The sequence below is a fragment of the Semicossyphus pulcher genome, unplaced genomic scaffold (genome assembly GCF_022749685.1).
Source record: "Semicossyphus pulcher isolate SPU_LCO1_2020_fin unplaced genomic scaffold, fSemPul1.0.p SCAF_27, whole genome shotgun sequence".
Classification (NCBI taxonomy): domain Eukaryota; kingdom Metazoa; phylum Chordata; class Actinopteri; order Labriformes; family Labridae; genus Semicossyphus; species Semicossyphus pulcher.
This window is the reverse complement of record NW_027211701.1, coordinates 3,713,045-3,734,992: the sequence shown is the minus strand read 5'-3', so window position 1 is coordinate 3,734,992 and position 21,948 is coordinate 3,713,045. Positions and strand designations below refer to the sequence as shown.

General features: G+C 40.6%; 1 protein-coding gene across 1 annotated transcript in view; it reads left to right on the top strand.

Annotated features, from left to right (window-relative positions):
• sorcs3a (sortilin related VPS10 domain containing receptor 3a) overlaps nt 1-21,626 on the top strand; it is a 249,982-nt gene extending 228,356 nt beyond the window's left edge. The window contains exons 21-27 of the mRNA XM_069676841.1: nt 2,528-2,651; nt 3,167-3,279; nt 13,077-13,208; nt 13,312-13,411; nt 16,762-16,867; nt 17,631-17,791; nt 21,471-21,626. Coding sequence (XP_069532942.1) covers nt 2,528-2,651; nt 3,167-3,279; nt 13,077-13,208; nt 13,312-13,411; nt 16,762-16,867; nt 17,631-17,791; nt 21,471-21,529 — 795 coding nt within the window. The 3' untranslated portion in view covers nt 21,530-21,626. The remainder of the gene's footprint in view (nt 1-2,527; nt 2,652-3,166; nt 3,280-13,076; nt 13,209-13,311; nt 13,412-16,761; nt 16,868-17,630; nt 17,792-21,470) is intronic.
• Nucleotides 21,627-21,948: the final 322 nt, after the last annotated feature.

Here is a 21,948-nt window from a genome sequence, read left to right as displayed (position 1 = left end):
ACCCACAGACCCTTCTCCTATTTAACAGACTCAGGACTTGCTGCTAGTCTCTCAAAAGGGCGAGGCAGTGGCAAAACCCATCTGACGCAGATGCAGGAAATTACTTCCACAGCGCTGTCATTCCCTGGTAACCTCTTAACTCAGATGAGTAGAGCAGTTGTAGCAGTAGAGGAAAAGGTTAGCAATATGACATGATTAATACAACAACTGCTAACTGTTATCATAAATATTGATATTGTCCCTGACAGGCTAATCAGACTTTGAATCTGATGCTATTCCCATACCTGCATGATCAGTATGATGTCTGCTGGTGAGGGGATGTATTATTCAAGTAACTTGAAATTATACATACGCTCATAAAATCAGTTCCTGGAGCATTTCTCTCACTGTGGTTTCTGGTGTTGCCATGGTCACATAGTGGGATTCAGCAGCAAGTTGTGAAAGTTGAGCCATCATGAACCCCGACGAGAGCAGCAGCCGGCCTCCCTCTGCTTGCTACTGCCGCCGACCTCACTGACACGTCTGCTGTCATGTTTACATTGAAACACTGGAGGCGGCGGCAGCAACTGCTTGTGTCTGAAAGACACTCGAGTGTACAGCCAGCTAGCTACTGTGAGGCTGTGTTTAGACACGGGTAACAAGCTGATAATTGTATGTCAGAACTGTATGTGGTCAGGGCATCACAGAAGGGAGCCAGCACAGTGAATCTTCCCAAACGATGGTTTTAATCTAAGGCCCCGTGTCCACATAGCACCTTTTTCTGAGTGCCACTGTCTTTCTTCAGTTGTTCCCAATAAGGACAGTATGTATGCAGCTACCTAGAAAAGTGCTGCACCCAGCGTCTTTCTTCAGAGTGCTCCGTCTTTTTTGTGCAGCCGCTCCGAGAGCTTTGAGTTTAAAGGCTCTTTACTTTTTAGAAAGGCGCTGGTGTCGTCACTGCCGCTTTTTTCAGGCAACCAATCAGATGGGGCACCGCTAGTCACCCTGGTTACCACCAAACATGGAGGAGCAACTTGTTTTGGCCGTTTCTGTCTACCCGGAGCTGTTCATATGACAAACAAACAGTATCACAATAGAGACCGACAAGCCCATTTGTGGGAGCAGATCAGACACTAAATGTTGCTGCTAAGTGTTGTGCTTTTATCACCCTACATAGTAAGTTAAACATAGTGTTGTCATAGAAACTGGCATGTTTTTTTCTCTCACTGCATGCAGCATTTTTTCTCTAACCGCACACGCGCTTCATCCCAGCGCTCCCCAGCGCCCTGCCAGAGCTTTTCTGCCAGAATGAGGCGCTTTGGGGACACGGGGCCTCATGGGTCAGCAATGTCTCATCTGAATTTAGTTCTGTCTTATGTTCTTGTTGATGCTGAGATATTGTAAGGCCACAAACTGTTACTTTATTGTGATGGTTCAGGAAAAATTATGGGGATCACCAACTCTGACTGTCATCGGCATTCATCTGGGCTGCTCCACTATCTAATGTTAGGTAGGTGGGGGGGGGGGTTTGACAGCTATATAATAGGTAGCAGAGCAGCTGCCCCGATATACATACATTTATATGTAAAACAGGAAACCAGGAAAGATATACATAACAAAGTTTTGGCAATTTTGCCACCCCCTGCAGTTGGCTTGTCAGTAGCGGCGCAGTGCAATAATGCAGTTAAGGCTACATCTCTATTGCTAATGTCAGTAGACTTCATCCTTTGGGAACCATGAACATCAGTACAATGTTTAATGGCAATCCAATTAATAGCTTATAATATATGAGTGTGGGCCAACATGATACACAGACGGACCAACATTGCCACTCCGAGAGCTGATATTTCAAATATCTCTAATCCCTTAATACTTAAGGAGAGCCCTGACTAATTTTTAAGTCAATCTTCGGTTGACCTTAACACATCTTTAATTTGACTTCTTAGTGCTCTCAAACAAATCCTGGATAATCCATCAATAACCCCTGTTGGATACTGAAACCAAAGTCAACCTTGGGCACCACCCCAAGGAAGGAATAACAGCCAGAAATGTTTAGTGGAGAACAGCATTTTGTACTGGAGAAAAATTGGCTGCATGCTGTATTATGGTGACATTATTTTCTGTTAGGGTTGGATGTGCAGGCAGCAGGGGATGGACCCCAATGCAGATGGAAACTTTAGGACTGGTGCATTTAATAGATAGCTCACAGGCAGTCTCTGGGATGAAGGCAGGCAGGCAAACCAGTTTCAAGTAGGTGGTTGGTAAGCAGATCCAGGTTCAAGTGAAGAAAAAATCCAAGGACAGAACAACAGGCAAGACACCAACAAAGTACATCGCAACTTGAATGACCTGGCAAACAAACAAAGGAAATAACCCACTATTCATGGAGGGAGGCGGAAGAGGGAAGTAGCGCCGTGGGGGATGAGGAAGGTCAGGCAACTGCAGGACTGAATCAAACGGGAAACGGTGCTAAGACAGGGAAAGGAGGGAAAGTTACAGGGTACCTGGAGGACATACTGTGACAGTTTTGTACATTTTGTGCTTGCAGCCGGTGATCACTTTGGATGGGAGTATCTCATACACCTTCTCCAGTGAAGGGATGCACACCATCACAGTCCAAGTGGCTGCTGCCAACACCATACTGCAGGATACCAAGACCATAGCCGTCAAAGGTCAGTATGTAGTTTCTTATTGTGTCCTGGAGCTCAGAGCAACTGTTAACAAGTCTGCTCTGCTGGCATCTCTTTAGTTTAATAAGTGTTTGAAGAATTCAGTTTTATGTAAAGCAGTTAAATACTTCAGAATACATAATCTTCTGTCTCTGCTGTCTCTGAAATAAAACGGTCCCTACTTGAGTAAAATATATCACATCACTGTTAGAGCCACTAAAGAATATGTCTTCATTTGAACAAAGTGATGCGGCAGCAAGTATCTTTAAAAAGCACTGATTTATTACCAACGGATGGTCTGGCGTAAAGCTGTGACATTTTCTAATTATCTAGAAGTGCATCTGGTACATTTCGCCAAAGGGAAGTGCAGGGGATATGAGAAAGCCTCTTCTTTTCATCAAGTGTTAACTACCTGAAACTCAACTTGAGCAAAATGACAGTTGGCACTGCTCTCTGAGAATAATGCCCCCGGATCTGCGTGAATTAATGGCCGATTCTCCCCTGACTCTCCTCAACAGAATTCTTCAAATCTCTACTTTTATCTTTCTCCCCTAATCTGGACGAGTTCAACCCCGACATACCCGAGTGGAGACAGGATGTGGGGAGAGTAATTAAGAAGGCTCTGCTCCAAGTGAGTGATTTTCATTTTCTCTGTCCTTCTCTCTCTCTTCCCTCCATCCTTCTGTATGTCTTTTTATCTCCTGCTCTCTTTCTCACCCTGCTATTTCTCAATTATTTCCTATGCCCCTATTACCTCTGCTGCCCAATACTCTGAGCTCATTGGTGCGGCAAGAGAACGCCCTCGGGGCCACCCTGTGATTCATCATGAGACAGGTGTGACGCCTCTGCTTTCCTTCTCCCCTAAGATGGCTTCATTGGTGCAGATTCTTTAATTTTAAGTCACCAATTAAATGATCTCAGATCTTCGTGTGCGGGGGCTTGTTAGGGACCTCTGATGTGACGATACCTGTCACAGTGTCTAATGTGTGTCTGCTTGTGTGTGTGTTAACGTACTTGAACGTAGGAGGAGTGCAAGTGCTCTCAGTGTGTGTGGGAAGCTAACCCATCATTGTTAAGTGCTACTCATCTCCCCATTCACAGCTCATGAATAGCAGACTGCATTTGGTTGTGATGTGCTCTTGGCCATTTCACCAACATATTGAGCGTTAGAGCTGCAGGTGGGCAGTGTTGGAAGAATATTTCAATGAGTGAAGGGGATCTCATGAATAACCTGGATAGCCCATACTCAGGCCCGTGCTTTTGAGCCAACTGATCTCTCTGTCTCTGGACTTTGATGTCATTTAAAGCCTCTAGAAACCCAAATATGCACCAGTCTTCTAACTATGTAATATAGAATTTTATGGACATAAAAGTAAGCATTTAACTATTTGAAACTAGTTTCGGTCCATATTCAATGTTAATTTAAGTTTGTGTAAACTTTCCTGTGTTCCGGTTTCACTCTGATATTTAATATAGAAATAATTCTGTGATCCAATCATAGGAAAAGTCACATGGCAGCTTGTCAGCTGTTTACTCCCAGTCAATCAAAAACGGTTCTAAAGGTTCATTTTCAGTCGGATTATTGTGCATACCTAATGAGACTCTCAGCTTTGACATCAGACGTGCATTTACTACAGTTCCAGAGGCTTCAAAGACAAAAATATTTCTAAAAATGGTACTTTTTTAATCTAAAGAAATATCTCCATTAAGAGCAGAAGTACCAAGTTTCTGTTCAATTATTTAGACTGAATCAATATTAACAACCCCACAGACGCTCTGGTCTTGTTTATGTTTGAACCCACTCGACTGAGGCTGTAATTTCACTCTTAAATTAATCACCAGGGTTTACTGATGCAATCTCAAGCTTTTAAAGGCCAGTGTACTTCCCTAATCACTGAGATTGGCATGAAAACTGGCATGTTCTCTGGTAGTTCAGTCACAGTTTAGTATGTGGATCAAAGTACGTGCCTATGCCTACATTTTACATTCTACCTTGGCCTTCATTGTAATTTCTGAACAAGGCTGTTCATAACAACACCTGTTATGTTTGTGCAAGTGTTTTTACTTCGGTATGACGTCATGTGAACATTTGTCTGAGGATTGCGATGCTTTTGTTGAAGCTAATTATAGCTAAAAACAACTGTGATTGGTCTGTGTGGCAGAATTGCACCAAAACTATAGAGGTTTGTATTTAACTGCTTGAGCCTGTTGGCTACCACATAAAGCTAAAACTGGAATGGTAATTGCAGGTTGTAATGTCTATACACGTAATGTGTGTTTTTAGTACTCTGGTAAAAGCAATGGATTTCATTGTTTGTTACCTCCGACTTCAGCATGATCCGCTCAGTTTCATTTGCCATTGCTTGTAATTTGGGCAGAAGTGGTGCAACAAGCGATGGCCTTACTACTTCAACTACATTTCTCAGTCAAGTGGTGGTTGCGTCCACACAAGCTTCATTTTCCCAAACACTCCACAGTAGAGCTTTCTACTGCGGCCTGAAATTAAACTTCTTCGGATCAGTGAATGATGCCACCATGTACAGTGCCAAAAAACACAGAAATATGTCTTACATTGATAGGGCACATTTCCTCACAGGTATAAGGTTGAAGTGATTCAGTCTGATCCTGGCTGACAGCTTTAAAAAAAATAAACTGGAACTTTTTATCTATTAGTCATTTAGCCTCCAAAATATATTAAAAAAAAATAGGACCCTTATTTAAAGGGTATTTAAAAAGATAAGTGACAGGGGACATAATCCACAGTCCTACTTCTGTACAAAATATATTCTTTTTAGTAAAATTTCCCCTCTTTGTGTTTCCATGGACAGCCTTTCCTTTCTGAGCCGCAGTGGAGGTAAAGAAACACAAAGAGCTTCAAATGTGTTGGAATATCTTTTTACATAGAAAGAGGACTGTGGATTTAATCCCCAGATTGGGGAACGGATCTCTTTAGCATGAAAGGAGGAGTGATTACAGCAAGCCAAATCTGTTCTTTATTTTGCAACCCCACTGTTGTCTAAATAAAGGTCTATACTTTTAGATAGACTTTAAAAACTGTGAACCTGTTCTTTATTTCAATGGCAAAAAAAAGATTAGTTTTCAATTAATGCATCCTTACAAAGCGTACTGACATTAAAAAAAATGAGGGATCAGTCGTAGCCCACAGGTCTAGTAAATCCTTCCTGTATAAGCACACAGTGCACTGCAGTAAGAGCTTGAAATAACACTCCTTAACACTGCATACTGTGAGTCATGTCAAGTTCTTCCTCTGGAATAAAAATGCTGTCTGGTTCAACTATTTCTCTCCTCCAATACATCATAGTTACCACCTACACTTGACTGCACTGTGTTCACTCAGACGTCTGTCTATCCCTTATGTTGAAAAATGTTAGAGCAGCACATCAATCCAAAATATGATTGATTCATAGATTATAACTTGGATAGACCCTCCCTTAATTTGGGGCCGATGTTGTTTTCAAACTTTTCAATCCAATAAAAAAATGTTGGAATTTAAATGAAAAAATGACATTTGGATATTTGATAAAGATAACCCAATGAATTCAGATAGAGTTTCAGTGCCATAAACACGAATAAGAGCTGTACCAGTGATCATAAAACCAGTATAACATAAGTATCCTTACAGGCTCTCCCTTAAGTATTTAAATGGGTGAGTGAAAGAACTCACTCAACACTTAGAGGCTGATGTGACACTTGTGTTTGTTTTATCTTTTCACATTATCATGTTAGAGTCATCAGCGGCTGGCAACATGAGCCCACTGCTGACACAGGGTTCATTTCCAGATAAACATATTGTCCAAGTGCAGACAGGAAGGGTTATTTTTCTTTTATCTTGTCAGGGTTGAGAACGCTTGCTTGGGACAGAGGCCAGTTCACAACTGATGGCTTTCAACATAGTAAACAACTCCACAACAATAAAACAGCAGATGAGAGAGGGAACAACTTGCAATCAAAGTCAAGGTCTATTTAACTGAGGTGCGGCGTGGCCCTGTTGCTGAATCTTATAAGTCATGACTTTGCACTCTTCACCCATGCTTGTTTTGGTTCGGCTGCCTCAACCACTGCTGAATGCACATTCAGTAATGGAGGTTATTTCATTCCACTCTGTCTATCTTGAGCCACCTCCCTCTCACATTCCCTTAATGTTTCTCTGCTCAAGCTCATTCAGTTTACAATGTTCCTACTCCCAAATAGCTTTCCTTGAAGGTTAATGCTAGTTTTCAAGCTATCATCTCCTTATCTACTCCCCAAAGGCACCAAACACTTTGTCAATTGTATTGTTGATAATGAACCGACATCTAAATGAGAAGAAGGCACATTGGGTTTTTAAGATTCCCTAACAATCTCTCATTTAATATCTGGATTGAAAGACTTTGGGTGGACACTGACCTTTACTTTCAGGCAACATGAGGGAGATATTTTAGTTTCTCTTTTTGAGTCAAATACCTAAATAAGTTTTTAATGGATTATCATGAAATTTATTTTAGGCCTTCAGAGGATGCATCCTTTGACATGCTCTCACCTCTATCCAGAACATTCTGCGGGTTAAAGCCTCCAATTTTCCAGTTTAATAGAATATGTTAAAAATCCATCTTGGATGATTGGAACAAATCAAATTTGATAAATACAATTATGGTTCCCAGACAATGACTCCTGATTATGATGATTTCACAATAACAATTTGATCCGGCTGGTCAACCACCTTATTCCACACTGAGACATGTTAATGGTTAGATGGACGGGCATGAAAGTTTGTACAGACATCCAGGGTCCCCATCCAGGGACGTGACCTTTACTTTCAGCTGCATCATGTTGACATTTTTGTTTTTTGTGTGAAATATCTCAATAACTTTTTGATAGATTATAATCATATTTGCTAAGGATATTCAAGGACTCCTTGGGTTAAATTTTCCTATTAGCTTGCGTTCATCTTTCATCTGAAACCCACATCATCCATCCAAGCTTCATCCAAAAGGTGACTGGACTTGGTTGAAGTTCTTGAAGAGGTTTCACCCTCTCATCTGGATGGCGTCTTCAGTTCTAAACTGACTGGTGGACAGAGCTAGAAATATAAGCCTCTGTAGGTCTTTGGTAAGTAAGTATTTCTAGCTCCACCCACCAGTCAATTTAGAACTGAAGACGCCTTTCAGATGAGAGGTGAAACGTCTTCAAGAACATCCATCCATCCATCCATCCACAGTCGGCTTGAACCTACTTAATCCACACTAAAATATGTTAATGGTTGAATAGATAACCATGACCATGACATAGTCTAAAGATTTTTCTTGTAACGCCAGCAGCAGATCAAAGATGGTCAGACAGAAACATCTTGAATACTGCTGGATGGATTTCAATGAAATTAGGTTCAAACATTTAGTTTGTCCTTGAATTTTCATTGCGCACAATCCACCCTAAATTGTATAACTGTAGTTCTATAGTGCTAATTTGCTAACATTAGCATGCTGACCAGTATTTAGATTGTAAGATATCTTAGAAGTGTAGAAGAAAAGATCTAGGGTTTCAGTTTCTTAAGTACCTGCTTTGTTTATGCCTTTACCTTAAGGATATCATATTTAAATACAACATCCCAGATCATATCAGTCTTAAACAAGCTAGCTTCCCCCCTCTTCCTTCTCAATTATATCGATGTCTTTTTATGATTTCACTTACACTACTGTACATATGTTTTGTATCAGTGATGTTTTAAATGGTATGTGCTGCCTCTTTTTACCCTACGTGTTTGCATGTTTGCATGCCTAAATTTCCCTCGGGATCGATAAAGTATCTATCTATCTATCTATCTATCTATCTATCTATCTATCTATATTCCTACCATAGTTAATATACCTGCTAAGCATCAATATGTTAACACTGTTATTCTGAGTATAAAGCATGCTGATTCTGGCATTCAGGCCAACATACCATCTTAGCCTCACAGAGCTGCAAGCTTGGCTGTAGATGTATTAACAGCAAGTTAACCATGAACACTGGGTTATCCAGATCAAGTGCTGCCTTAAAATTATATAGAACTGCCAAAAATTAAATGTCACATCTCAAGGGGTTTATGGAATTAAATTTAAATTCGAACATATGAGAGGAAAACTGCGTTGAGAATGCAAAAATATGAAGAGTATCTAGAGGCGTAATAACTTTCAGTTTGCATGCATATGGTTTCATTTCTGTGCTGAGTCCCTCTAGAGCTTATCTCCTTCAAATAGTATTTCTTCAAATAAACCTGCGAAATATTGCACTGTGGAATGTTTGTATCAAACCAAATTGAGCCAGGCTCCCGGCAGCAGGTAACCTTGTCTTCACAGCTCTCCCCTTTTCCTCCACGACAACCAAATCTCATTTTTGTATCCAGCAGAAAATTTGCAAAGCATCAGAAGTCACTCAATAGCAACCAGCCAGCTTTTTAAACTAATGACTGATTGCAATGAAAACAAACGTGGTCAAAGTGTATTGATTTTCTTTTCAGAGCCTATTGCATTTTCTGTCATCCCATTCACTTTATCTCCCCCTCTGCCACCCTACTCTCAATGCAAGTCATGCCCACGGCTATCATTTGTCCACTTCTTTGGTACTCAAATAGTGATTTCTATGCTTGATAATTGATGTTCTTTGGCTATGCTCACTCCATTGTCTGCCCAGGCCACTGAGAAAACATAAAAACATCACAGGCTCTACAATAAAGAGTGATTACCACCCCGGCCCGGCCTCTCTTTCTTGTAGAAACTGGTTTAGAGCTGCGGGCCAAACAAATGTTTTTTTCTGTTTACTTATTTAGCAGATAAATTTCCTATCGATAAACTTTAAGTCATCATCTTCATTGTTTGTGCTGTTGTCACCGTCCCCACTGTTTTTGCTCTTGCACTCACTTGCTGTGGTGTGTCATGGTTTTGAGCCAGACTTGTTAATTACCACAATTTTTTTATGTTTTTTTTTTTTTTAAACAAAGCAAAACTGAACTCTGGAAATACGTATCAATAAAATTTAGTTATAACTCAATTCAACGTAAAATGCACTTCCTGCTGTTAGGCGTGGAAACATATTAGCAGACGTTTAGCATTCCTATGGAAGCACAGTTTCTATCTTAAAGAATGTTCTGACTCATCACTAGACCCCGCAGTGTGTATCAGGCTGTGCGAGTGTGAGCGTGTGAGTGTGTATGTTTGTGTGTGTGGGTGTGTGATAAACCTACTGAACCCTTTGACCCAACTTACCTCTAAACTGCCTTCAACACTTGCTATTACCCAAGCAAGGAGCAGATACTTGGCTGCTTGACCTTGTCTTGTAGCTACATTATACAGCATCTGCTTAGGATAAATGGCTGCCCCGACTGGTTTCAAAGATACAGCCTTTAGAATCAGTTAGGGCAGCCATGACAGTTGGGTCAGGCTGTACAACTATGCGATGTAAACACTGTGTCTGAAGAAGAAAGGAAGAAGAAAACTTGCTCTCCTGTTTTTTGTTCTAGCCTAAAAATGACTGGAAAACACTGTCTCCTTTTATTTCTCACTCTGTTGCTATTTGTGTGTCCCACCCTCTCTTTTCTTCCCTCTCTTCATCTTTCTCCCTCTCTCCGTTTCTCCCTCTGTGCTTCTCTCTCTCTCTCTCTCTCTGTGCATCGACAGTGGTATGTGAACTTGTGGTGAACTGTTGCATTTTCCGGACGGATTTAAATAAAAGAAAAATGCAGGGCTTTGCCCAACCTTAGCAGCAAGTGAAATTAAAACAATCTTTGCTGCACTTTGAAAGTCATGTCAGCTACCTCGTACTATGATTTCAACTTTAGGACATGAACGATAAAGCCAAAGCAGTCATATTTAAAGTTCTAAAATTGTTGTGTTTTACTTTGCTTTCAGAATCATATATTCATGCCAAATGAAAAAACGGAAAGACTTAATTATACCTGGTGACACAAGCATGACATTAAGGCATTAAAGCTTTATGAAAAGGGTGACAAGATCTGCTAAGTGAAGATGTTCACCAACATGTGAACTGTTGCTGCTCTTCTAGCTGCGTATACAACCACTTAGCTTCCAGCAGTGACTCACAGGCAGGCAATTATAGATTGACTGAGAGTTTGAGTACATAATTAAATTCTCAACATTAAAAAGTAACTTCTCATGGAACATTAAATTTCCGAACAGGTAGAGGCCGACTAAGCTCATTGAGTGTACTTGTAATGAAACTTGCTGTGTGAATGAAATTGTCCAGCCTCAGCTTACAGCTACGCATAAATTCATCCTTGGCTATTTGGTTACATTCATTATACACAAAGTAGCCTGTTGTTGCTGTGGGGAGTGCAAAAACCACACACCACAATTAACCCCTTAGAAAGTGGACGTCCAGCTGCAGGAGGTTGTTCTTTGCATAATCCTGTTTACAGTTAATTCATCTAAAGAAACTATTATAGCTGCAGCCTTCATTCTTTTTGTTGTAGATCGCTAAGGCTTCCGTCTTTTCTGCATCACGTTGACAATCAATCAAACAATCAATCAATCAATCAATCAATCAATCAATCAATCAATCCATTTTTGTTTATGTAGCGCAAAATCATAACCAAATTTATCTTAAGACACTTTACAAAAGAGCAGGTCAAGACCGTACTCTTTGTTATATTTAGAGAGAGGTCCAACGTGAATCACCATGAGCCGCACTCAGCAACATTTGGCAGCAGTGGCAGAGAAACTTTAACAAGCAGAAACCTCGAGCAGAACCAGGCTCATGTTGAGCATCTGTGTTACGACTGTATAGTCGTAATATGTTTTTTTCTTTTATTATTATTACTGTGAGTTATGTGTGCCTGTGTTTGTATGTGAGTGAGTATCTTAATAGGTGTGCCCTTGAGCTGATTGGCTGACACCTCATCAGCGTCCGCAGGTGGTTGGCTGCGTCCGAAGACGGCAGATATAAGAAGCAACCGTGACGTCACCGCCTCGGCTTTGGGGAACCCCGTCTCCCTCTCCTTCCAACCGGCCACGTTTTCCTTTGTTTCAAGATTCAGTCTGTTTAATTTAGTATATCAATATGTCGGGGTGAATCTTATTTATTTACGGTTGTTTTCTCCTGTTTATATTAGTTAGTGGTTGTATTCTGTTCTTTTTGAGTTGTTAGGTCAGATCATTTACCTTCTGAGTTAGAACTGTTTGTTTGTTTTTTTGATTCACCCTGAAGTTCAGTTTAACACTTTTTGTCATTGTTAAACTTATACTTTTTTTTGGTTATAAAAATAAATCCGTCTTATTTTTCTTAACACGGTAACTTTTGTGTCTATGGCTGCTTGGGACTTGAGGGAAATGGGACTCATTCCTGTCATGCCTCGGCCACCCCTAGACGGGGCATAACACTCTGCCTCGACTGGATGGGCCGAAAAGTGGGATAGAGGGAGATGCAGAGACAAACAGAGCAACAGCAACAACATACAATATGTTCTTGTTAGAGCAACAACAACAACAACAACAACAACAGATAATACATACTTGTGGTTACAATGTCAATAATAATGGTAAAAATGTGTAATATTAGCAAGAACAGCATAGTAATGATAAAAGACTGGTAACTATAATTGTGGCAGTAGCAGTCAACATGTCTATTATTAAAACTAGCAACTACAATAATGATAATATGGGGAAGACTGATATTAACAGTTGTATCAGTTGTAGTCGAGCAGTGCCACGGCAGCAGGTGGTCTGCAGCAACGACATCCAAGAACCTACGAGACACGAGAGCTCAAAAAATCCCGGGAAGATATATCACATGATTACATCCTGTTACGTGCAGCGTAGGGTGATCATGCGCAGGCATTTGCAATCTGCTGTTGCATAATCAAGTAAAATTGTTGTAAATATAAATCCTGGATCATCGAGACAATAACTTCGAGAACATTTAGGTCATACAGACATACAGACAAGCAAAAATATCATCGTAGGCCCTGTATTTCTATTACAGATAGGTAGGTAATGGAGTACTTTGTTCATGTTTTTTTTAAAGATTATTTTTTGGGGCTTTTTGCCTTTATTGGATAGGAAAGCTGAAGATAGACAGGATACATGGGGAGTAGAAAGTGGGGGATGACATGCACCAAATGATCGGCAGACCAGGAGTTGAACCTGTGATCAGTGCGATGAGGACTGTAGCCTGTGTACATGGGGCGCCTGCTCTACCAACTGAGCTAAACCAGCGGCCAATTTGTTCATGTTTTTAAATTCAGAATTGTTTCAGATCAATCTGTTTTGTGCACTGGGTGATTGGGCCTCATCACTCCTTCAACGCTTTGTCACCTGCCAAAGTGTATTTAACATTCACAATGTAATCCATTCCATGCAAGTTTTTCCCGTCTTAAGCTGTTAGTAATCATCATTTTCACAAAGTTAGCCAACAAAGCATATTTCTGCCTTGTCCCAGGTGTCTGACTTCCCGGAGGAGCAGCTCTTGGTTGCCGTGTTCCCCGGAGTTCCTACAGCTGCTGAACTCTTCCTGTTACCTCACAAGAACCAATCAGAGGGCAAGAAAAAGAAAGAGGAGGAGCTAGAGCAGGTATGAGCGACTATCATTCAAATTGACATGACAAATGGTTCTAATACATTACTCCAAACATAAACATGTAAATGTAAAACCCCATGATGGATGTGTTGAACAGGTATCTGATATCATTGTAAGTGCGCTGAACCAAAACTTGGTGGAGTTCGAGCTGAAGCCTGGCGTCAGAGTGATTGTGTACAACACGCAGCTAACGCTGGGTAAGCATCATTTACTCTCACTGCTTCCAATACTGCCCTCCAGTTATCAACCGTTATATTAACTTGCCTGGGTAATTTCAGTGGTCCTGGCATTTCCTATTTTTCATTTCAAAGCGCCAAGAAATTAACGGTAATAACCAAGTTTTGACAACAATAATTTTTCTTTGGTCCACCAATTAAAATTCCTGTCAGTCTGCCTCCATCCCAGGCGAGAGAACACAGCCGAGTATCGGGTGGGGTTTGATTTTAAGTGGAGCTCCTTGAGACGAGGGATCTTTTATGCCCGCCATCAAAAGCTGAACATCTGTTCTATTCCTTTTATAGCCATCCAACCACAAAATGAGTGTTACACTGAGTATAATTATGTTGATTATTTAGTCCTTGAGAAGGAACACTGTACAATTAAGGGCAAAAGCTGAATTCAAAATTACTGGAAGAGTCAACAACACTGTTCGGCTCTTCACTGCTGGAAAAGACAAGGTTGGCTGACATTTGTGAAATTCAAAATGCACTGCTGCCAAAAAACAAATTGCTGTTATGAGTATCAAATCAATGCTGGATTCATGGAGGCACATCGATTGTAAATAAGGTTGCTTGTCTGGAAAACTCTACTTTTTTTTTTGGCTTGGGCCTCAACAACTCCCCTGTCCCAGTGCTGGACAGATCTTACGTTGTATTCATTGCTTGGCTGGTTTCATTAGGCGCACAGTCTCTGGAGGCACACAGCCACGAGTTGTCTGTAGCTTAAAGTGCCAGGTTTAACAGCCTGGCATGTGCTGCTCTGCGACGTTCGCTGCTGTGCTGCACTCTAATGACTTTGGAGGTGTACACAGCTGGATCCCTCTTTTTATTTCACCCCCCAAGAAAAGGTCTAAAGAGCCTTCAAGCTGCTGGAGAAAGGTCAACAGCGTGCGTGTTGTGCCTCTGAGCTGAAGGGAGTAGCACGGTAACATCGCTGCAATGTGATTTCCCTACAATGACACACACTAATGCGCTCTTCAAAATAATGAGACCAACTGTGACATTAATCATAGTAAGTGCATGTTCGGTTGGGTTCCTGTGCAAGATAAATGTAAGCGCAGTTAACTATTTCAAATCCACCTGAGACGTATGAATTACCTGCTGCTGTCACCCTCTTAGCCCAGCAATAGAAACAGCTATTTCACGCTACCTCAACTTATGACATCTGAGGTATTAGAATCAGGTAACCACTTCAATTTTCAGTATGCTTGTTGCTTTATATATCCAGAACCCATAATCAGCAGTGAAATTCATTTACTTGCAAATAAACATTTTCACGTAATTTCAGACGCTGTTGTTGATGTTAATGTGCAGGCAGGAAAATGAGAAAAAATCTGTTTATTAATAGAAACTACATGAAATGTTTTAAACACCATCTCCAGTCCTCTGATAAACTGATTAAGAGCTCATAGTTTATGTAAGTGTATACACATACAGTACGCTATTTAATTAAAGCTGCAGTAGGTAAGATGGAGAAGAGAGAAGACTTTGCTTCAAAATTTGGAAGATTACAACCTCCAGGTCCCTCCCCCTCTCTCTCCGTGGAGCTCAGTCCTGCCTCTAAAGCCCTCCCCGCAGAGGAGGCTGTCATGCGCGCACAGGCTAGTAACCACGGCAACTGAAGGAGCCACGTATACAACATGGCGGACACACTTGTAAAAACGTGAAATGACAACAACCGCAGCCGTTGTATGACACCACCAACACTATCGAAGCAGGTACACATCAAACCAGCGGAAATATGTTTTTACTGTGAACGGTAATCTACAGCTAATTCTGTTTAGCAAAACCACCAGCACTTAGTTTGCTAACAGAGACTGTGGAAGAAACAGCGCCAACTAAGCAGCAACACACTGATGTTGAGAACATTTAGCCGTGAGAGCACAGGCACAGTAACCGCAGACATCTTAGCAATGTGACACAAATACAGCAGAAATTAAGCTGGGGTAATTGCCTGTCGAGCAGGACTGTCTAACTCAGCGTCTTCGGTTTAACGGTCTTTGTAGTGTAAGCCTAGTTGGCTGTGGAGGGATGGGCAATTTTTTCATTCCTGGTGGGGTTTTTTTAGCCATTGTGGACACAAAGCGGCTGACGCTGCGCACATTGAAGAAATTGAGCTTGACCGTGTGACTGGGTGCTGCGCAGCTTGTGATTGACGGCAGTGCTCGGCTCTGATTGGTTGTTGTTGGATCGTCACAGTAGATAGAAGGAGGAGCCAGAGGAACACTTTTTTTTTTCACAGATTATCTCTCTCATGTACTACTGCATGTTTAAAGTGACAGTTTGAACAAATATGACAAAGTTAGTTTTAATGTTACCTACTGAACCTTTAACTAAGAGGATTATTCCTGATTCCTGATTAAAGATACCAAATGGACTGTTTTATCTCTATTAGTGCAATGGAGCCATATCTTTACATCCCTGTTTAATTAATTAATTTATTTTTGTTTCATGCACAGTACACATTCCTGCCACTTGTCTCATACTACTCTGCTATTAAAGGAGGCAGTAGACAGCACAGATTTTAATTTTCTGAACAATAAAATGTTCACATTGTGGAGAATTGTTTTTGGCTTTATCACATAAAGAACACAGGACAATTGCGCCACATGTCATACGTTACAATAATGTGAGCAAATAGCAGGAACATTATAAACAATCTGATTTTAACTTTGTATAAATACATTAAAATGTACCTGATGTTGCTAAATGCTAAACTAGCTTAAACAGTTAGAATTACAAACATGGCTTTCAACAACTATAATTTGCTTTACTTAACCCAACTTTACTTTTTAGCAGGGACAGTGAACATTTACTACCATCTTAATGTAGCCCATGTACCAGATGTAGCTAAATACTCAACTTGCCAAACCTTTTATGTGGCTATAAAAAAGGGCTTTAACTTCACTTAATTAAACCCAACTTCATTGTATTTTTTACAATTTGGACATCAGTTACCATCCTTATGATGTCACAGTGTGAAAAGAGACCACTCACAAACCAATAAAGAATTATCACCTGACTCTGTAGCTCCCCTCAGCTTAATGTAGAGTTATAGTAAGTTCAGCACACTGTTATATTTTCAGCCCACAACTTTACTGTTTTGGTTCAGTCTCACGCCTCTCAAAGAGTAGTTTTCATCATCACAGTAGGCAGCCGGTTATATCAAAAAGCTCTAAAACAAACAACATTAAGCAGCGAGTTCTTTCAGTAGTCAGTGGAGCCCAAAGTCAGAGCTAAAAGAAGAGTGAAAACTGGACTTTAATTCATAATGTGGACAAACAAAAAGAATGATAATGTTTTTCTTGTCGTGTCTTCTTCTCCCACAGCGCCCTTGGTGGACTCCAACCCCAGACACAGCAGCTCCGCCATGCTAATGCTCCTGTCAGTGGTGTTCCTGGGCCTAGCAGTGTTCCTCATCTACAAATTCAAGAGGTACACACCTTCATGATTACCTCCACCTGCAGCAAATACAGCATGTCCATACAGAACCCTAGTGTACTGTACATCTATTACCATTCTATCCATTATTGATGATAGCAGATTAGCACAGCCTGGACCGATCCATCACAGTCTCGTTTGGAAGTTTAATTTGACACGTCCCCCTGGAGGGTTGAAGACAAACTTCTAGCAGGGTTCCAATGCATGAGGCACACGCACCAATCAGTGATAAAATGCAGCAAAAAACGGCCATTAAATGGTTTAATATGCGCTTGCTGTGCCTCGGCTGTTATTTGCTGAATAAATTATTCATTCTCAAAATGATTCTCTTGAAAAGTCTGAGGAAATGGAAAAGCTGTCATTAATTATGGATATGAAATTTTTCCCATTAGTCTAAAGAGGACGCATTTTTCAAGAAATCTCACAGTTGACAAAACAGAGCAATTAATAACCAAAATGAATAGTAATTGGAAATAAATTGGATAGTGACTAAATAAAGATGTATATTATGTGTTATAAATGCAGATGGGAAAAGATACCAATGTTCCTGTAATTTGCCTATAAATTAGTTACTGAGATGTATAATTATAGCCACGGCAACTTTGAAAGTTAAAGCCCACAGCACAAGGAAACAGAACTAGGTTCTTTGAGGTTAACAGAGAGGCTGTTAAGAAAAGTTTGCCACATAAAACTTTCAGAGTTGTCAAAACATTCTTGGTGGTATTTGTCTCATTTCGTTTCATTTACAAAACCTTAGAAAAATACCTTGGATCAACATATACGCTGAGGTGAACCAGGAGAAAGAGCAGGAGATGATTGGCTCGGTGGGCCAGGGTGACAGCACGCCTAAAATCACTCTGAGTGAGTTCTCCACATCCAAAGAACTCATGGAGAAGGAACTGGAGGCCAGGGTCAAAAGTAAGTACAGAGCCTTCATATGAGATTAAATAATGTGTGGAATCAGTTACAATGTTATCCGCTTGTTGTAAATGCAGCTCCTTTTGTCTCCTGATCTGAGACAGGTTTTGTTATTCAGTTTTGAAGATGGCTTTTGATTAAACGTCACAGTAACGCACAGATTAAAGGGTTGCAGAATCATCACCCCAGGCATACTGTAGCTATTGGATTTGTATTATTTTTTAAACAGAGAATTGGCAACTTAATTTTCTTTCACATTTTCAATTATTTATGGAGTAGAAAGGCAGAGGGAGCCACAGTGTAGAGATAGTCCTGGAAGGGTTTTAATATAGTAAAGAATAGATTCCAGCAAGGCCTCCAGCACTGAGAACAATGAATAATTAATAACATGTTTAGGCATGCAGCATTGAGATTCAATAGGCCGGCAGGAGCGCAGAGACAGCCTTAATCAGTTTACTATTCGGTCACATTATAACTTGTTTAAAACTAATCCCTCAATCCAGCACAAAATCAGCAGGTTGTCAAAAGCAAATTGGCAGAACAGCCCTTTCTCTGACCTTACAACACAGCTGTTCCTGGATTTGTTAGGCTCTGAGACAGTTTACAAGACCGATGAAGCTCCTGTAGTTTCACGGTGCTGGAGAGCGAGCTGATTCTGACCTAGGTGTTAGAATTCAGGATAACTGCAGAGAATAGAAACTTTTAGTCTTACACAGTCGTGGACATCTTCAAGCACAAAGGTAATCAGTATTCTGCTTTATGGCCAGCTAAATATTTTTATTCCGCTCAGTATCCATTGTTATCTTTTGCACGGAACCTGTAATCCTCCACAGAGACGATTCAGTCAGGTATAAAATCATGTAGCAGCCTGACTTGATGGCGGCTGTGGCTCATTCTGAAGTAGAAAGTGTAATAATACATTCTGAACAGAGGGCTATACTGAGGAGATACTACTGTAAACTAACATAATTTAACATGATAGTGATTATACAATTGGTTAAATACACTGGGGGAAAAAACACATTAAAACCTCTCAAATTAAAAAAAAATTTCATGAGGAACCAAGGGCGTAGAATTGGGTAGGGACGGTAGGGATGTGTTTATACCAAACATAAAAATGACTGAATTGTCCCGACTAATAATTTTGTCCAAATTAAACTTGTTGCATTTTCAACCTGCGGAGGAGTTGTTCATATGAGACAGCCGTCACTCTGTCTGTCACTGTAAACAAGGACTCCAGTCTACAGTTCAGTCTCCATCAAATGACCATTTTTTGCGTCGCATTCGCGCTGTCCTTCACTCTCCCTCTCTCTCTCTTACGCTGGGTGATTGCAGTTTGTTTAACTATAGTAAAGAATAATTAATACCATTGACCTAATGTCTTTAGTTACAGCTGGACTTTTGAAATGGAAACACCTCATCATGAAAGCGTGTGGTATCAAAAGTTACAACCTATCGCGAGGCGTGTCACTTTGTAGGACCCATCATAGACCAAGCGTATCATTGTGGAAAAAAAACCAACATAAATAAACAGAGATTAAGTTCATATACTAAAGTAATTTCTTCTTTTCAGTCTCAAGCAGTGCTGAAACAATAATCACCTGATTGTAATTATTTGCTTGTGAATGTATAATTATTTTAAAACGTAGGGAGAGTGCAGCTGTCATCCCCACCAATGTTACAATAAAAACTACGCCCTTGTAACACTGAATGAAAAAATACCAAGAAACTCCACAAAGCAGCCGTAAGGGCAGACAGCTTAAATCAGTGGTTCTCAACTGGCCTAGCCTCAGGACCCACCACCACCTCTTCAATGACCAATCGCAGCCCAAATTTCTGACATTTTTTAGTCACTCAAATGTATTTAATGAAAAACGGTGCAGTTTGGACCTGAGACTGACTGAAACATCACAGCATCACACCAGTATAATAGTCACCCAAAAGGACCAGCAGGTGACAGTGGGAGGAAAATATTCTCTCCACAATTTATTCAATTAACTGCCGTTTTTCCGACTACACTAACAAAAAGTACGACATAAATGCAACTACTGTCGGGCTCATAAAGTTTAAACAATGTACCTGTAGCTTGGATTATCCAATCAGTGGGTTCATGGAGTGTGAATAAACTACACTACTACTGCACGTATGTCATAGGAAACAAATGTTCTCTAAAATAAAAGCACAGCGTAGACTTTTTGCCACAACTCTTTTTCTTTTCAAGCACACATCTGCGACCCGCTGAAAACAGCTTAGCAACCCACTTTTTGGTCCCGACCCTGCAGTTGAGAACCATGGTGCTTAAATGACTAGTAAGTCTTGTTCAGTACCGGGCCGCAAAACCCAATAGGTGTCTGTGACATTCCAAACATACGCGGAGTCAGAACTGTTGAATGGGTTGTGTGAAGTGTGCAACCACACAGGGCCTCGCGCCTCAAAAGTCGCCTAATTCAGTTGGGAAAAGCACAGACTTTGCAACCCTGGCTTCGCATCCCATGAAACTTTGATCATGAAGCCTGATGCCCCTCTAAAGCTCTGTGGTTATCACTGAAATATATGAATTACACAGCATATGGGCATATGACAGCCTGTGGACACGGAGTTTATACTTTAACTGTGCGCAAAATACAGACGGATCGCAACGTTATTGATTCAGGTATGAGCATCAAAGCACACACAGGTCTGCGTCATATCTGCTCCTCTCCTAACGTCTGTCTTCTCCCCGCGCGGCATGATAAGTCTGATAAACTACGCGTGGATCACCTCCGGCTCATCGCAGTCACAGCGTTTGAAGACGTATTTCATGCTTTATAAAGGTTTTTCACGGAAATACGGGACCGATCGCAACACTATTAAGTCAGGAGCCTGAGAAACACACAGATCAGTCACTGTGCTGCATGACTGTAAACAGCTGTTCGTCGAAAATATTATTGCTACTGTCTGGTCCGTGTAGTTAAAAAGGTTGGGGAGCCCTGTGCTAGGCGATGAAAAGAAAATTCCTCCAGTGACGTAAAAAGTGCACTTCCATAAGGTCAGAGGAGACACATTAAGCTTACATTTGTCCTCAGTGTGGGTCTCTCATAAGTCCCTCCCCACCTGGTTATCAGCACACATATTTCAAATGTACACCTCAGTTTGTAACGCATGCTGTCTAATACAAAGTGATGGAAGATTTCCAAACTCATGCCAGGATAACCCTAATGACATCATCAGCATCATTTTATAAAAACTCCATTTCAATGCTATAACTGGATTCACAGGCTGCTGCCGACCAATAAGCTCACCTTTATGATGATGTAAAATCAGTGAGGTTCCACTTTAATTCGTGCATTGATTTTGTGCTAAATGCAAACATGCACTGTGGAGCTGTATATTAATGGCTTCTCTCCTGTTTCTTAGTAACATACAACATAGGAATGAAACATTTGTTTTTATGTGTGACTCAGTATTTGTCCATTCATTCAACCTATAGTGACCTGTAATAAAAAGCAGGAGCATTTTTCTTTTGTGTCATTTTCTGATATCCATGCTATTAAACAGCTTTTGATAAAACAACACAGAAAGTGCAATAATTAACATCATGCGTCAACATCAAATACATGATTTGTTTCACATTTATTAAAGCACAGAGGCTGAACTAATGATCTTTGTTCTTTGCTTGTTTTCATTTCTTCCTGCTCAGGGGGAGTTGGAAACGCCTGCGAGAGCACAAGGGAGATTCCAAACTGTACTAGCGTGTAAAGCCGGAGAGCAACAGTTCATGTACAGAGCGAAGCATTACTGTGTCGAGGGTTCTCTTTTTCTGTTTTGTAATTCTCAACACAACTGATGTTAATAGTTTTCTAAGGGACCTCATTTATACAGACTTGCACGGATGCCTCGTCCACCAACATCCATGCTGCAAATGTCAATTTACTCGATGAGATCATTGTAAGTACTGGAGACGTATTCAGTTTTGTGGATGTATAAGCTACATAACGACATTCATCTGCAGAGTGAAATGTCTTTGTCAAAACATATGAAGAGTTCTGTAAATTTCCTAAGGAGTTTGCTTTGAAAATCATTTCTGCCTATATATAGACTATATTGTCTGAGTCTTCAGTCAAACAGGGAATATTATTAAAATGTACAATATTATCATCGGTTCTGTTTAATGTATA